We start from the raw sequence: 18,265 nt of genomic DNA, 5'->3' as shown, positions 1-18,265 counted from the left end.
TGAATGAAGTCATCTCTTTATTATAGTTTTTTGACTAATCCTGTTTTTTTTGTTTGTTTGGTTTTTCTGAGATGGAATCTTGCTCTGTCACCAGGCTGGAGTGCAGTGGCGCCATCTCAGCTCACTGCAACCTCTGATTCTCTGGTTTAAGCGATTCTCCTGCCTCAGCCTCCTGAATAGCTGAGACTACAGGCACATGCCACCACACCCAGCTAATTTGTGTATTTTTAGTAGAGATGGGGTTTCACCATGTTGGCCAGGATGGTCTTGATCTCCTGACCTTGTGATTCACCCACCTTGGCCTCCCAAAGTGCTAGGATTACAGGCGTGAGCCACCACACCTGGCAACTTATGCTGATCTTTAAATGGCAGAGATTCATGTAATCTAAGAAAGAAATGTGAGTGATTCACAGGGATTTTTTTTATCATGGGTCACCTAATAAATACTTCCAATGTTATATGTCAATTTAAAAAGTAAGTAACTTTTAAAAAATGATAATTATTTTATACCTAGTTTGTCCAACCCACAGGTGACAGGCCGCATGCAGCCCAGGACAGCTTAGAATGTGGCCCAACATAAATTTGTAAACTTTCTCAAAACATTGTGATTTTTTTTTGTAATTTTTTTTTTAGCTCATCAGCTATTTTTAGTGTTAATGTATTTTATGTGTGGCGCAAGATAATTCTCCTTCTTTTAGGATAGCCTAGGGAAGCCAAAAGACTGAACATCCCTGCATTAGAGAAAAGACACCCCACATTCACAATGCTTAAAAACACTACCAACCAGGTGTAGTGGCTCACACCTGTAATCCAAGTACTTTGGAGGCCAAGGTGGGCAGATCATCTGTGGTCGGAAGTTCAAGACCAGCCTGACCAATATGGTGAAACCCCACCTTTATTTATAAAATTTTTAAAATGCACAAAAATAAAAATAAACAAATAAATAATAAAAAACACTGCCAGCCATGCAAGAACCATGAGACTGTTAACTTCCAGTCCTTCTTGAAGCAGTGGGATCCCCTGGTGATAGCTGAGGGGTGTGGTTACCTCTTGGAGAAGGTTGAGGGTTTCTAAGGATAATTCCTTGTGACCGAAACATGGTAAATGTCATTGAGCCTCTCATTATTCCATCTGTTATTATTCCAGGTCAACCATGTCCTGCCTGAAAGTTTGCATCCAGGGCCTGGCTCTTCTGAAATTCCCTAGATGCTTATTATAATTGCTGTTTCCCTGGGAATTTGCTCCCTTGCTATTTTGTCATGGATACCTAGCCTTGGGGTGAGCATATCACTTCCTATAGAGGTCCACTTGTAACCATAAAGAAGAAGAAATTATTTAGAACAATTCTTGCTTGTGAACTTTATTATGAATATTGAATTTTACCAAAAAGCAAATCAGGGAAATGATTTATTACCCTAAGAATAATGAAAATATCTACCATTTACAGAATGAAAATTAAGTAGGTTCATGTTTGTTTAATAGGATGTCAATAGCGCTTTTGGTCAAAAATAGGTTTTTTACCTTTGTGCTGTTTTATTAGGAATGAAGAAAGGGTAAATGCTGGAGTCCTTTTCACTCTGCCTATTACAGGACACTTTAGTCTTTTCCCACAGCGCCCTCTCCTGGCTTGGCCTCTGCTCTTCGGGTTCTGGGTGCCTTTTCTGTCTGGCCTTTTTCAAAGCAAAATCTTCCCCATGAGCTTCCAGGCTTCTCCATTCCCAGCTGGTCATCTTTGTTGGCGCCGCCAGAAGCCGTGAATGCTTATGAGCTGAGGACTGAAGGGCTTCCACTGGTCTGTTTGCAGAAATAACACGAGGCGATGCCACTGAGCTCCACTGCTGGAGGTCTCATGGCCCAGGGAATCCTGACTGATCCATTTGACTCCAAATATTGTGGGGTCCTGTTTCCAAAATATGTAGGGTTTTGTTTTGTGCTGTGATTTTATTTCTCTTCTTCTATAAGGTAGATGATTAGCATTCAGAATATCTGCTGTAATCCCAGAAGTGGAAAAAAAGTCAAAACTCATTAATCCAACATAATTAGTATATGCTGTGTGCCACTTTGAATACTCTCGGACAAAGTCCGTGCCATAATTCATCATCGTCCCATCTGTGTTGTGCAGAATTGCTCCCACTCCCACCCAGTGGCAGCCTAGATCTCACGTTCTAGGTATAAGAGGTTCCGCATTTGTAATAGAGAATGCACCCTGGCTGTGAGGAAGTGAAGAGTGAACGTCACTCATTACCTACAAGGACAATTCCCAATGACGACCCTCAATGATGCTCAGTCAAGCTGGTTCTCGGACTCGATAGTTTTGAAAGCTGCTGAGTCCTCTGATCACACATGATGGGACTTGTACACCTACAATCAAACACATTTTTAAAATGTCTGTTGTTTAGAATTCCCACCTCATTTTTCCGTGGAAAAAAATTTATTTTTGGCCGGGCGCAGTGGCTCACGCCTATAATCCCAGCACTTTGGGAAGCCAAGGCAGGTGGATCATGGGGTCAAGAGATCGAGACCATCCCGGTCAACAAGGTGAAACACCGTCTCTACTAAAAATACAAAAATTAGCTGGGCATGGTGGCACGCGCCTGTAGTCCCAGCTACTCGGGAGGCTGAGGCAGGAGAATTGCTTGAACCCAGGAGGCGGAGGTTGCGGTGAGCCGAGATCGCACCATTGCACTCCAGCCTGGGTAACAAGAGTGAAACTCTGTCTCAAAAAAAAAAAAATTTATTTTTTGTGTCATAGTGCACTTAAAAGTGGGTATTACCTTGAACTTGAAATATGATCACTGTGCCAAACTAACATCTGTATGTAGGATTGTTCTGTCAGAAAACCCTCTCCCGATTCCCCTGCAGGTCTTCAGGAATCCACATCTCCCCAGAGATCTTTGTGCCCACAGGTGGCACCTCCAGAATGGAGAAGAGCCTTTGTCAAAAAGGGAAGCAGAATGGGGATAAGAGGTCCTTCAGGCACAGCTGGAATCGACCTCCACTCCGCCTCTTGCAAGCTGTGTGACCCTGGGTGAACATTCTCCTTCCTTTGGGAGCCTCCATTTTCTTAGATTTGGGGCAGGGTGGTCACATTGACCTTGCAGAGTTCTGAGAATCAGAGATAGAACATGAAAAGCCTGGAGAACATTCTCATAAGAATAGCTGTGACCTAGCATTGTGTAGCGGTAGCATTGTAGCCAATGAGGTTTATCCAAGGTGCAGTTATGGATAATTTAAAACTTTTCCAATACTCCGCCATGACGACTTGCAATATAATCGGCATTGGCCTTTTTGACAGTCTCTACGGAGACTTAGTTTTAAAAAGACTTAGTTTTAAATATATACTCAGTCTCCGTAGAGACTGTCAAAAATTGCCAATGCTGGCCGGGCATGGTGGCTCACATCTATAATCCCAGCACTTTGGGAGGCCGAGGTGGGTGGATCACAAGGTCAAGAGATCGAGACCATCCTGGTCAACAAGGTGAAACCCCGTCTCTACTAAAAATACAAAAATTAGCTGGGCATGGTGGTGCGCACCTGTATTCCCAGCTACTCGGGAGGCTGAGGCAGGAGAATTGCTTGAACCCAGAAGGTGGAGGTTGCGGTGAGCCGAGATTGTGCCATTGCACTCCAGTCTGGGTAACAAGAGCGAAACTCTGTCTCAAGAAAAAAAAAAAAAATGCCAATACCAATTATGTAAGAATGCGGATAGACATAGCCCGTGTCAGAAACATGCTTCTTTATTACTGCGTAGTGACTGTCTTCCCTGGGACGGGCCCCCAGCCTGCCTACATTTGCAGACAGACACAGTGGCAGGGGGACAACAGTTTGTCCCCACGGCTTGTTTTCACTCCCCTGCTGTCAGCAGGACTCCGTGGAACAGATGCTTTATGGCACTGATGTGCCATTTAGAAACCTGAAGAAGGGGAAGGGGCAGGAACCGTCACCTGCAGCATCAGGTGCAACTTGCGTGCATGTTGGTGTTTTTTCTTTCATGTTAAGAGATTTCCAAACATTTCCTCCTCTGCCTTGCAGGTCAACATGGCTGAACAGGAGCCTCATCCTCTGTCAGAATGGCCCAACCTACCCTACCTCATGGCTGGCCCTTCCAGACCATTGATGGGCTGCCGGGCACCTCCTCCACCTCCCGGTCCTCTGGGACCTCAATCACTCTCTGCAACTGAGCCTTCTCTAGAACCTCTGATACCTCCTCCACTGGAACAACCTCTGGAGCCTGAAACACCTTCTCCAGCTGAAGGTTTCCTGAGACGTCAGACACCTCAGCCACGTGAGTTTCCCAAGGGACCTCAGCAACATACTCCAGTCGAGTGTCCCCTGGACCCGCAATCACCTCCTGACCTTGAGTGTCCCCTGGAATTTTAACAACCTCCAATACTACAGTGTCCACTGGGACCTCAACCACCTCCTCAACGTGAGTGTCCCCTGGAAGTTCAACAACCTCCTATAATACAGTGTCCACTTGGAGTCAACCACCTCCTGAACGTGAGTGTCCCCTGGAAGTTCAACAACCTCCAATACTACAGTGTCCACTGGGAGTCAACCACCTCCTGAATGTGAGTGTCCCCTGGAAGTTCAACAACCTCCAATACTACAGTGTCCACTGGGACCTCAACCACCTCCTCAACGTGAGTGTCCCCTGGAAATTCAACAACCTCCAATACTACAGTGTCCACTGGGACCTCAACCACCTCCTGAATGTGAGTGTCCCCTGGAAATTCAACAACCTCCAATACTACAGTGTCCACTGGGACCTCAACCACCTTCTCAACGTGAGTGTCCCCTGGAAATTCAACAACCTCCAATACTACAGTGTCCACTGGGACCTCAACCACCTTCTCAACGTGAGTGTCCCCTGGAAATTCAACAACCTCCAATACTACAGTGTCCACTGGGACCTCAACCACCTCCTCAACGTGAGTGTCCCCTGGAATTTTAACAACCTCCTATAATACAGTGTCCACTGGGAGTCAACCACCTCCTGAATGTGAGTGTCCCCTGGAAGTTCAACAACCTCCTATAATACAGTGTCCACTGGGACCTCAACCACCTCCTCAACGTGAGTGTCCCCTGGAATTTTAACAACCTCCTATAATACAGTGTCCACTGGGAGTCAACCACCTCCTGAATGTGAGTGTCCCCTGGAAGTTTAACAACCTCCAATACTACAGTGTCCACTGGGACCTCAACCACCTCCTCAACGTGAGTGTCCCCTGGAAATTCAACAACCTCCAATACTACAGTGTCCACTGGGAGTCAACCACCTCCTCAACGTGAGTGTCCCCTGGAAGTTCAACAACCTCCAATACTACAGTGTCCACTGGGACCTCAACCACCTCCTCAACGTGAGTGTCCCCTGGAAATTCAACAACCTCCAATACTACAGTGTCCACTGGGACCTCAACCACCTCCTCAATGTGAGTGTCCCCTGGAAATTCAACAACCTCCAATACTACAGTGTCCACTGGGACCTCAACCACCTCCTGAATGTGAGTGTCCCCTGGAATTTTAACAACCTCCTATAATACAGTGTCCACTGGGACCTCAACCACCTTCTGAATGTGAGTGTCCCCTGGAATTTTAACAACCTCCAATACTACAGTGTCCACTGGGACCTCAACCACCTCCTCAACGTGAGTGTCCCCTGGAAATTCAACAACCTCCAATACTACAGTGTCCACTGGGACCTCAACCACCTCCTCAACGTGAGTGTCCCCTGGAAATTCAACAACCTCCAATACTACAGTGTCCACTGGGACCTCAACCACCTTCTCAATGTGAGTGTCCCCTGGAATTTTAACAACCTCCAATACTACAGTGTCCACTGGGACCTCAACCACCTTCTCAACGTGAGTGTCCCCTGGAAATTCAACAACCTCCAATACTACAGTGTCCACTGGGACCTCAACCACCTCCTCAACGTGAGTGTCCCCTGGAAGTTCAACAACCTCCAATACTACAGTGTCCACTGGGACCTCAACCACCTTCTCAACGTGAGTGTCCCCTGGAAGTTCAACAACCTCCAATACTACAGTGTCCACTGGGACCTCAACCACCTTCTCAACGTGAGTGTCCCCTGGAAGTTCAACAACCTCCAATACTACAGTGTCCACTGGGACCTCAACCACCTTCTCAACGTGAGTGTCCCCTGGAAATTCAACAACCTCCAATACTACAGTGTCCACTGGGACCTCAACCACCTTCTGAATGTGAGTGTCCCCTGGAAGTTCAACAACCTCCTATAATACAGTGTCCACTGGGACCTCAACCACCTCCTGAACGTGAGTGTCCCCGGAAGTTCAACAACCTCCTATAATACAGTGTCCACTGGGACCTCAACCACCTCCTGAATGTGAATGTCCCCTGGAAGTTCATCAACCTCCTGTAGAAGAGTGCTCACTGGGACCTCCACCACCTCTTGAACGTGAGTGTCCACTGGAACTTCAACAACCTCCTGAAGCTGTCTCTTTTCTGGGACCTCATCCTCCTCCTGCAGGTGTCTGTCCTGCAGCACTTCCTCAGCCTACTGCCGCTGTCTGTCCCCCAGGACCTCATCTTCCACCTGCAGGCATCTCTCCTCCCGGACCTCATGCACCTCTTGCAGGCATCTGTGTGCCAGGACCACATGCACCTCCTGCAGGCTCCCGTCCTCTGGGACCTCATTTTTCTCCTGCAGGTGTCTGTCCTGCAACGCCTCATCAACCTACTGCAGCTTCTTGTCCCCAGGGACCTCATCTACCTGCTACAGGTGTCTGTCCCCTGGGACCTCATCTACCTGCTACAGGTGTCTCTCCTCTGGGATCTCAGTGATTTTTCTCCTGCTCTGTGGCCTGTGGGACCTCAGCCTGCTCCTCCACTCAGCAGTCTGTTTGGCCTCAGCCACCTCCTCTACTGGGTGGCCTCTGGCCCCTCAACTACCACCTCTACATGAGTCACCTCGGGTACTTCAATAGTCTCCACTCACGGCCTCCGGGACTTCAGCCACCTTCTCCCGGGGCTCCTCTAGTATATCAGCCATCTCCTCTACTTGGCTGGCCTCTGCCCTCTCAACCAAGTCCGTCACCTCAGTGTCCTCTGGGACCTCGGCCACCTCCTATACCCATGTGTCCTCCGGGACCTCGACCACCACCTCCACATGCAGCACTTGGTATGTTTTTCTGAACAGTATATATTGACTTGTGAAATGAATTTATCTTTTCTTTTATTTTTTTGAATTAATTGAAATGTCACAGATGTTACCGCAGGCCTTGCAGTACAATGGTAACACTGGCTGAGGACGTGGTCACTTTTGTCAAGTTTCTGAGGGTGCACAGTCAGTCGCATTATTTCTTCATCATGACCTTGGCAGGAGTTATCTCTTGTAGAGGAGGAAATAGTATTTTTTATTTTGGGGGAGGACGGAGTCTTGCTCTGTCACCTAGGGAATGCAGTGGCACAATGTGGACTCACTGCAACCCCCGCCTCCAGTGCTCAGGTGATCCTTGCATCTAAGCCTCTGGAGTAGCTGGGACTACAGGCATGCGCCACCATGCTTGACTATTTTCTTAAATTTTTTTTAAAGACCATATTTCATTATGTTGCTCAGGCTGGTCTCAAACTCCTGGACTCATGGCATCTGCCCACTTTGCCCCCCGCCCCTCCGCCGCTTAAAGTGCTGAGATTACAGGCATGAGCCACTGTGCCCAGCCAGAAATTGTTTATAGAAGCCAGAAATAGCTTCTATAAACAATGTTATAGAAGTATGCAGGCATGTATGGCACCTGGGCCATGTGGCCTGCTCTGTGAGGGATGAGCCCCGTCCCTGACTTGCAGTGTCCTGGGTCCTGCAGCAAAGAGATTCCCACTGAGAGGCCTTGAGCTTCTGACCACCCCTAATGGAAGCGCAGGGCGAGGGGCCCCCACATGCAGACAGAGGAGACGGCATCTCCTGGGAATAAACAGGAGGCTGTGGAAGAGAAGGATGAGGCAGGGAGGTGTCACATGGGGGTTTGTTGAACTTAGGTGGAGCTGGAGGACTGCTCTTGGCCAGGCAAGCAGCGTGAGCAGGAGCGTGGGGTCTGCGTGAGTGCCACACAGAGCCACCGTGGAGAGCTCACACGGCACAGTGTGCACAGGGAATGATGCCCCCAGCACTTCCTTGTTTCCCTACAGCCTTTAGTCCACTATGTGTTGAAAGATGACTCTCCCCGGATGTGTGAAGGCTCTGGATCAGGGTGAATGAATGCTTAGAGGTCTGGGAACTTGAACTTGGTTCTGTCAGGGGACCCTGTCTCCCCGAGTTTTTAGGGGCTGAGGAAACTAACAATGAAAATGGGTCGGGTTCAGTGGAGCTGTGGCCTTGGCCTTCAGAATGAGGCCCATCCTGAGCTGCTCCAGCATCATCTCACCCCAGCGCCCTCTCCTTCCCGCCGGGACTCCCAGCTTTGCATCTCCTGAGCTGGGCATGCAAACTACTCCCCTTCCCTGTGTCCCTGCTGCCTGAGCCCAGACATCGCCTCTCAGTGGGACTCAGAGCCCCAGCTTCCTAATAAATGAGGCAAGAATGATGTGCTTATGAAGTCATTTTGAGGACTAAGGAGGAAGCCTATAAAGAAAGCATCTTGCAAAATAGCTGGCAGGTGTTAGACCTGCCAGAAATATTCCTGCTCAGAAGATCAGCAGAAGATATTCCCCAAAGTTCATTCAATAAACATTAGGGTGTAACAGCTCAGGCCTGGGACTTCCAATCTCTCTTACAAAAGATAAGGGAAAGAACCTGTCTCCAAGATTAAAAGTCAGGTCCTTATGCCATAAAGGAATTAGAGGAATGCATACACAGGTAACCTCTGAGATCTGTATCTGCAATCTGTAGGTAATTATTCTCCACGACACACAGACACACATGCAGCCACTCACAGAAGTATTCAGCAGGGGCATAGTTATTTGATAGCAGACAAAATGTATATTGGCAAAAAAAAAAAAAAGGATCACATGGAAATAAACCAAAATCTTTTTACCTTACAGGACAATTTTGAAATTAGAAGACTCGCCTGAGCCATGATATCTTGGAAAAGTTTCCAACATGTTTTACCCTCCACACCTGGTGCTGCCTCCTCCCCCTGTCATTTCCATAATGTCTCCCTTAGGCGTCTGCTTCCTGGAGGACCGGCTCACACCCCAGGGCGTGCCAGGTGTGACTCCTCCTAAGCTATTCAAACCCAGGCAGATACTGCCTTGCTGGCCACAGAAGCAGGGTTAGCCTTTGGGTAGTGTTGACTGGGAGGGGTTGAGGGGGCCTTCTGGGGTGGGGGAACATCCTGTATCAAGCCGTGGGTGGAGCTTGTGCTCATTGATTTTTAAAATAGTCACTGTGAGCCTAGTGGCTGCCAGTGGTGCCTTGTGAGCAGAGAGACAGGAAGAGATTCCCATGAGGTCTCCAACTTCTCATGATAGGGAGTAGAAGGGGGCCCAGCAGCAGCAGCTGTGGAGCCGGCGAGGAGCCCCGCAAAGGCTCAGGGTTTGTCACAGCCCTTTCCCCACTGAGCCAGCTGCCCCCAGGAGCACCAACTCCAGGCAGCTCTGAGAGAAGCTGAGCTGGGAGCAGACATTTCTCAATCAGTCCTCTACCCCCCACCATCTTTCTGTCGTTTTTTAATTACAGCACCTGCACACCTGTGGCCCACATCTGTGCTGTCCCCAGGCCAAGGTAGAGTGCACCAGCTGATGCCAAAAGCCACCTGCCCTGGCTCCATGCTTCCATGCCCCCAATGGCCATGAGCATAGCCACCAATCTCCACCTCTTCTGGTACCATGAAGATGAATCTTGACAGTGTCAGCTCTTTTTCAGAATGGAAATCGGCAGAATGGCTACAGAGACCGCTTTGCACATCAGGAGATCCATAGAGAGGCCTCTCTGGAAGCTGCCATCTCTTCTGAAGGATCCTGCCTTCCCAGCCTGACGGGCCTCCTCCAGCAGATGCACTCTCTCCACACAAAGTGTCTGCCAGCCTCCAGCCTCCAGCCTCCACTTGAATGGAGGCAGTTACCCCAGTGAATTATTTCCTCTTAGCTGGAATAACAGACTGAAGGAAGAGGCCCTCGCCACACTGTGGATGACCTGCCTGTGTGATTGCTGGGGCTGGAGGCTCCAATCACAGGCGCTTCGTCCTCATTACACACCTGTAGCTTCATGTTGGTTATGAACAACTTTTCTTTGTTGGATGCATTTTGAAATTTTTCATCTAAGGGGTGACTGAAAATGTTTAGTCCCATAAATATCAACAATATGGTAAGCATATGGGAGAGTGCACCCACATGTCAATTCTGAAATAATTACAGGATTTACATATTTGAGGAAAATCTCATAGCTCTAATTACGAAGAATTCACATGGAGGCAGGTATCTTCATGCAGGCACATATTAAGAACAAACAAGCAGAGCACAGTTAGGGCGTGCACCCCAAAAGTTGGGGTGGAGATGAAAGGGCAAGGGGGACTGTGGTTGGGGACTATGATTTAGGGGTTCCAGGAAGGACTCGCTGAGAATTAGGAGGTTTTAGTAATTGAAAGGCTGTATTTTGTGGGAGGCTGTAATGAAACATAATTCCTGGGTTGCAGGGAAGAGCTGAAGCTACTGAGGAGGGAAATCTTGGACATGTGGGTGGAATGAGATGAACAGTGATGGTGAAACCACAAGAAGGAAAGAGGAGGTGGGAAGACAGAGAGCGGTGGGAAGGCCTGGGAGGTGTCTCGGAAGAGAAGTGGTGGCCCAGGCCCAGGAGGCCAAAGGGACAAGCAGAGGTGGAGGCTGGAAGAAAATGTCCAGACCAGAGTAGCGACTACAGCCGACATCTGGGAACCTGCTTAGCATTTGATGAAGGAAGTTTTAGTGATTAAATGGTTTGTGTGCAGCGTTTTACCTATCCTGTAGGTCACAGCCACCATCTGGCTAATGGAAATTATTTAAATAAGAAGAAATGGTTCAGGCACCAAGAAAGGTGAGAGGCAGCAGCACACCTGCTCCCGAGATATGCCAGGTTTCTCTTCAAACTTCTCACATATTTGTTCTTTTTTTTTTTTTTTTTTTGAGACGGAGTTTTGCTCTTGTTACCCAGGCTGGAGTGCAATGGCGCGATCTCGGCTCACCACAACCTGTGCCTCCTGGGTTCAGGCAATTCTCCCGCCTCAGCCTCCCAAGTAGCTGGGATTACAGGTACGTGCCACCATGCCCAGCTAATTTTTTGTATTTTTAGTAGAGACGGGGTTTCACCATGTTGACCAGGATGGTCTTGATCTCTTGACCTCGTGATCCACCCACCTCAGCCTCCCAACGTGCTGGGATTACAGGCTTGAGCCACCGTGCCCGGCCCGGTCTCGATCTCTTGACCTCTTGATCCACCCGCCTCGGCCTCCCAACGTGCTGGGACTACAGACATGAGGCACTGCGCCCAGCTGTCCATCTACTCTAAGATTACCCTTTTTTTCCTGCTGTCTATTGCTACTAGGCTCTGGCAGTGGCTTTCTCAGCTGCACTCAATGAAGCCTCTTTCCGGGTTCACCAAGAAGGAGGAGGTGGGTGCTCCCCGCCGCCAGTCCCAATACCCAGTCAGGAGCCAGATCTATGACTGCATTCTGCTGATCTCGAAAATGTGGTGTCAGCTTTTCTTGATTTAGACCCCAGCGCCAACTTTTTTGTTCATGGAACTCTGCGTTTTAAAAACAACATAGTTTTTGTTTGATGGCACTTTTTAATCAAACAGAGAGAAGACAGACAAATAAGTTACAGCCTGTTTCCTGAGAGATTTCATCAGCCCTACGGTTATTCTTCCTCTTCTACCCTGTGGTCTATCAGGGCACACACAAACGCAGGCTTCTACATTACACACTCACACAAGCACCTGCCTTAAACACAAGCACGCACTGCCTTACTCAAATGCACCTACCTCTCACACACACACCTGCCTTACACACACACCTGCCTTGCACACACCTGCCTCACACACACACACACACAGGCACCTACTCTCACACATACATTCACCTGTCCTTACACACATTCACATCCACTCCCTTACACACACAACACCCTGATACACACACCTGGACACACACAGTTCCTCTCTCATAATTCAGAGGAAGATGTCTTTACAACTAAGCTCTCACATTCAAATAAGATTAGTCGTCTTGCCCCTTCATTCCTGTGGAGCTTAACTATATCATGAGAGGGAAAGTCTTCATTAAAATAAGCATATAACACTACAAATGAAAATAAGGAATGAGCATTTATCTTTGCTTAGAAGGAACACAAACACATTGCAGGGTGCTCCTCAGGACCTTAGGGCGGGCCTGGAATCAGGGTCCCCGAAGCTCAAGCCTCAGTAACTTCGTGGTACATCTGTCCTTGATGGACGTGTTTTTAGCTAAATTAGAGCAAACACTGCAGTAGATTTGATTGTTTGTGTTCCCAACCTCGGTGAAATGTGACCATCCACAATGATTTGAAGCGATTTCTCAGGTAGTTAGGCCTTTCTTTGATATCCTGAATCTGAGTGAACCACTTTGATCGTCATTGTCAAATCCATGTACTGACCCCCTGGCATCCCCTTCCTGCTTGGTGAATGCAAGCTCTCTGCGTGAAACTCCCACAGGGACGCTGAGGTGGGGTTGGTGGAGGCCAGGACAGCTGGCAGAGAGAGCTGGGTGTGTGGTGTGGCATTTTGGAAGCAGAGCATGCTCAGTGTCACTTTCTGGATAATTTCTGCAACAAAGGAGGAAACTTCTGCTGTTCCCCCTGAAGTGGAGTCTCCATGGAGCCTGCAGCAGCCGGGGCTCCAGCGGGAAGAGTGCACCCACAATAGCACACCCCAGGAAAGGCTGGCAAAAAGCTTCTGCCTTTGAAAAATATAAATAAGGAAATTGCAAAGTAGTTCACAGACGGCCAGGTGTGGTGGCTCGCACCTAGAATCCAAGCACTTTGGAGGCTAAGGTAGGAGGATCACCTGAGGTTGGGAGTTCAAGACCAGCCTGACCAACATGATGAAACCCCACTTTTATTTTTTTATGGTTTTTTTTTTTTTTTTTTTGAGATGGAGTTTCGCTGTTGTTACCCAGACTGGAGTGCAATGGCACGATCTCGGCTCACGGCAACCTCCACCTTCTGTGTTCAAGCAATTTTCCTGCCTCAGCCTCCCGAGTAGCTGGGACTACAGGTGCGCACCACCATGACCAGCTAATTTTTGTATTTTTTTAGTAGAGATGGGGTTTCACCTCGTTGACCAGGATGGTCTCAATCTCTTGACCTCGTGATCCACCCACCTCGGCCTCCCAAAGTGCTGGGATTATAGGCGTGAGCCACCGTACCCGGCCTGAAACCCCGCTTTTTTTAAAAAAAAAAGTAGTTCACAGACTGGAAGAAAATTTTGCAGAACATATATTCAGCAAAGGGTTTGTATTCAAAATATAAAAGGAAGTGTGTAAACACACACACACAGACATCTTAGTAATAAGGATAAAAAGAACCCAAAACTCAAAAGTGTTCAAAGATTTGTACACACTTTACCGAAAAAGATATATGAATGGCCAACAAATAGATAAAAAATGCTCTACATCAGGGGTCCCCAGCCCTGTTAGGAACTGGGCAGCAAAAAAGGAGGTGAGCAGATGAGAAGCAAGCATCGCCACCTGACCCCTGCCTCCTGTCAGATAAGCAGCAGAATTAGATTCTCAGAGGAGCTCAAACCCTATTGCAAACTGCACATTCGAGGAATCTAGGTTGTGTGCTCCTTACGAAAATCTAATCCCTGATCCTGAAAGCATCCCTCAGCCTTCATCACCAGTCTCTGGTGCCAAAAAAAGGTTGGGACCTGCTCCTCTAAATCACTAGCCATTGGACAACTTCTAAGAAAAGGTGAGGCTGGGCATGGTGGCTCACGCCTATAATCCCAGCACTTTGGGAGGCCGAGGCAAGTGGATCACAAGGTCAAGAGATTGAGACCATCCTGGTCAACATGGTGAAACCCCGTCTCTACTAAAAATACAAAAATTAGCTGGGCATGGTGGCACGCGCCTGTAGTCCCAGCTACTCGGGAGGCTGAGGGAGAATTGCGTGAACCCGGGAGGCAGAGGTTGCGGTGAGCCGAGATTGTGCCATTGCACATCAGCCTGGGTAACAAGAGCGAAACTCTGTCTCAATAAAAAAAAAAAAAAAGAGGCCGGGCGCAGTGGCTCACGCCTATAATCCCAGCACTTTGGGAGGCCAAGGCGGGTGGATCACGAGGTCAAGAGATCGAGACCATCCTGGTCAACAAGATGAAACCCTGTTTCTACTAAAAATACAAAAATTAGCTGGGCATGGTGGTGCTCGCCTGTAGTCCCAGCTACTCGGGAGGCTGAGGCAGGAGAATTGCTTGAACCCAGGAGGCGGAGGTTGTGGTGAGCCAAGATTGTGCCATTGCACTCCAGTCTGGGTAACAACAGCGAAACTCCGTCTCAAAAAAAAAAAAAAGAAAGAAAGAAACAGTGAAAGAGAGAAGCAATGAGTAAGAAACGAAAGAAAGAAAGGGGCCGGGCGCAGTACTCCCTACGATGAAAACTGGTTCTACATGCAAGCTGCTTCCACACGTGGCACCCGTACCTCTGGGATGGCACTGAGGTTGGCTCCATGACCAAGTTCTACAGGGGACGTCAGAGAAATGGCATCATGCCCAGCCCCTTCAGCTGAGGCTCTAAGAGTGTGGCCTGCCGGGTCCTTCAAGGGCTGGAGGGGCTGAAAATGGCAGAAAAGGACCAAGATGGGGGTTGCAAACTGACACCTCAGAGACAGAGCGATCTGGACAGAATCGCCAGACAGGTGGCAGCTGCCAACAAGAAGCATTTAGAACAAACCATGCTGGATTAATAAATTACCTCATTCAGAAAAAAAAAAAAAGCCACAATTCCGGCCGGGCACAATGGCTCACACCTGTAATCCTAGCACTTTGAGAGGCCAAGTCAGGCAGATCACAAGGTCAGGAGTTCGAGACCAGCCTGACCAACATGGTGAAACCCTGTCTCTACTAAAAATATAAAAATTAGCTGCGCGTGGTGGTACATATGCCTGTAATCCCAGCTACTGGGGAGGCTGAGGCAGGAGAATCACTTGAACCTGGGAGGATCATGCCACTGCACTCCAGCCTGGGAGAGAAAGGGAGAGACTCCATCTCAAAGAAAAAAAGCCACTCTTCCAAACTGCCTTGCCACTCCCTATGTGATAGATAATAATGTTTTGTGATTCTAAACATATCAAAACAGAGTCACTTATGACAGGTGACTCAGCCTACAGTGAAGCTGCTGACCCCTCAGAGTGTACAGTGGACAGAGGTGATGTGATAACACCTGCTGTGGTCAGGCACCCCCAAGACCTAACAAGAAAGAGAAGCCAAAAGGCAGCTGAGATAATGACCATGGAGACGCCTGCAGAGGGCTATGAATACCACGGTAAACTGACCATCAGGGGGCGCCATGGCTCATGTGTGTAACCCCAGCATTATGGAAGGCTGAAGTAAGGAGATTGCTTGAGCCTAGCAGTTCAAGACCAACCTGGCAAGGTAGGGAGACCTCATCTCTACTAAAAATTTAAGGCCGGGCATGGTGGCTCATGCCTGTAATCTAAGCACTTTGGAGGCCAAGGCAGGCGGATCACCTGAGGTGGGGAGTTCAAGACCAGCCTGACCAACATGGTGAAACCCCATCTTTTAAAAAGAAAAAAATATTTAAAAAGTTGGCCAGGTGCAGTGGCTCACAGCTGTAATCCCAACACTTTGGGAGGCCAAGGCAGGTGGATCACAAGGTCAGGAGATGGAGACCATCCTGGCCAACATGGTGAAACCCTGTCTCTACTAAAATGCAAAATAAAAAAATTAGCTGGGCATGGTGGTGTGCACCTGTAGTCCCAGCTACTCCGGAGGCTGAGGCAGGGGAATTGCTTGAACCCGGGAGGCAGAGGTTGCAGTGAGCTGAGATCGTGCCATTGCACTCCAGCCAGAATGACAGAGCGAGACTCCATCTCTAAATTAAAAAAAAAAAAAAAAAGCCGGGCAAAGTGGTGGACACCTGTAGTCCCAGCTACTCCTAAGGCTGAGGTGGGAGGATCGCATGAGCCAGGGAGGCTGAGGCTGCAGTGAGGTATGATGGCAGCACTGCACTCCAGCCTGGGTGACAAAGCAACACCCTGTCTCAAAAAAAAAAAAAAAAAAAAAAAAACAGAAAAAAAGAAAAAGATACTGGCCATGGCAGAGATGCCTGTAGGAGCTTTACTGGTGAGAACTCTGAGGCCTCTTTTTCATCAGGCAACCACCAGAAGCTCTGCTGGGAGAAGAGCTCGTCCCCCACCCCTTCAGCCCCCAATCCTTGGCATTCCGAGGGAAAACAGCACGGTCATCCAGGAGGTACTGGAGCCACTCCCTATGGCTTGTTCCTCCTCTCTCACTACTGCCTACCTGTTGATGTGAAAGCCTCTCGATATGAATTTGTAAACATGTAATTGCCCATTGAGTCATCCCTCCCACCCTCACCTCCCAATCAGTTAGCACAACTAGGCTGATTCCCACCCGACACAAGAAAGACTATGATCGCTGGGCGCGGTGGCTCACGTTTGTGAGTGAGATCCCGCTGCTACAAAAAATCAAAACTTAGCCAGGCATGTGGCATGCACCTGTAGTCTCAGCTACTCAGGAGGCCAAGGTGAGAGGATCACTTGAGCCCAGGACATCTAGGGTGCGGTGAGCCATGATGGTGCCATTGCACTCCAGCCTAGGTGAGAGAGTGTGACCCTGTGTCCAATAAATAAACAAATAAATAAATGAATACTATGTGATCCTGGGCAGGCAACTCTCTCTCTAAGCCTCAATGAGATCATTTGTAAGATGGAATCATTACAGTACCTAGAGGTTCCATGCGACATTTAAAATGTGACAGAAGGCCAGGCTCAGTGGCTCACCTTGCACAGTGGCTGATGTCTGTAATCTCAGCTACTTGGGAGGCTGAGGCAGTAGAATCACTCAAACCCGGGAGGCAGAGGTTGCAGTGAGCCAAGATTGAGCCACTGCACTCCAGCCTGGGTGACAGAGCAAAACTCCATCTCAAAAAATATATAAAAATTAAAAATAAATAAACAAGCTGGGCGCGGTGGCTCACACCTGTAATCCTACCACTTTGGGAGGCTGAGGCGGGTGGATCACCTGAGGTCAGGAGTTCAAGAACAGCCTGACCAATATGGTGAAACGCCGTCTTTAAATAAATAAACAAACAATAAAGTAAGATTAAATAAAAAGAAGACAGCCTTGCCTGCCACTTTCAGTCAACAGAACAGAAGAAAGACACACATCTTCAGAATCAGGAAGCCCAACAAATTCCAAATTCCTGTAGTTCCAGCACTTTGGGAAGCCACGGCAGGCAGATCACCTGAGGTCAGGAGTTCCAGACAGCCTGGACAATATGGTAAAACCCTGTCTCTACTAAAAATATAAAATTAGCTGGGTATGGTGGTGGGTGCCTGTAATCCCAGCTTCTCAGAAGGCTGAGGCAGGAAAATCACTTGAACTCGGGAGGCAGAGGTTGCAGTGAGCTGAGATCACGCCACTGCACTCCAGCCTGGGCGACAGAGGGAGACTCTGTCTCAAAAAATAATAATAAAAAATAAATAGATGTGACAGTGCATGCACCAGCAAACGCTTTGCATCACGCCTAGCACATAGTAAGTGCTCAGTAAATTAAAAAATAAAACAGTGTTAGCCTCCCTGGAAGTTCCTTCCCTGGCAGCCCTTACTGCTCACTCCCATCACCAACCACCCTCTTCAGATCACCAAAGCAGCCTGGTGTCCGAGAAGAGGCGAAAACCCAGCATCTGAAGACTGAAACTGCATCCCAGCTCCACCAGCTGCCAGCTGTATGTCCTTGGCCATTAGCCTCTCTGTTCCTCCGTTTCCTATGTGAAGAATTGGGATCAGCATCGTAGCTGCCTTTTAGGCTTGTTGTGAGGATGAAACAAGAGCACAGAAAGTGCACAATACACGTTCAAGTATTATTACTGTAACTGTTACTACAACTGCTGGGGCCATACTGTCTTCCACACCCGCCCGGGTACCAATTCCTACAGATTCAACCTCCTAAAAGCCTCTCAAAGCTGCCTTCAGCCTCCATTTCCCAGGCCTGGACTTTCCTATCATTTCATGCCTCTATTAGGGGCTCCTGAAAACAGATTCTCAGGTTGGATGTAGTGGCCTGAGCCTGTCATC

At 48.4% G+C, this 18,265-nt stretch overlaps 1 protein-coding gene and 1 non-coding gene across 2 annotated transcripts; both read left to right on the top strand.

Moving 5' to 3' along the window:
- Nucleotides 1-2,263: 2,263 nt before the first annotated feature.
- On the top strand, nucleotides 2,264-13,089 carry LOC108591956 (uncharacterized). The gene is made up of 8 exons (XM_078370937.1): nucleotides 2,264-2,328; nucleotides 2,863-2,967; nucleotides 4,399-4,429; nucleotides 4,542-4,931; nucleotides 5,164-5,288; nucleotides 5,546-7,162; nucleotides 9,019-9,185; nucleotides 9,842-13,089. Exons 1-6 carry the CDS (start codon nucleotides 2,264-2,266, stop codon nucleotides 6,258-6,260), a joined length of 1,431 nt encoding a protein of 476 aa, XP_078227063.1. The 3' UTR covers nucleotides 6,261-7,162; nucleotides 9,019-9,185; nucleotides 9,842-13,089.
- On the top strand, nucleotides 3,169-3,307 carry LOC118154167 (U4 spliceosomal RNA). The gene has a single exon (XR_004744063.1). It is a non-coding gene; the product is annotated as a U4 spliceosomal RNA (small nuclear RNA).
- Nucleotides 13,090-18,265: the final 5,176 nt, after the last annotated feature.

The sequence above is a fragment of the Callithrix jacchus genome, chromosome 5 (genome assembly GCF_049354715.1).
Source record: "Callithrix jacchus isolate 240 chromosome 5, calJac240_pri, whole genome shotgun sequence".
Taxonomy (NCBI): Eukaryota; Metazoa; Chordata; class Mammalia; order Primates; family Cebidae; genus Callithrix; species Callithrix jacchus.
This window is presented reverse-complemented; position numbering and strand designations above follow the sequence as displayed.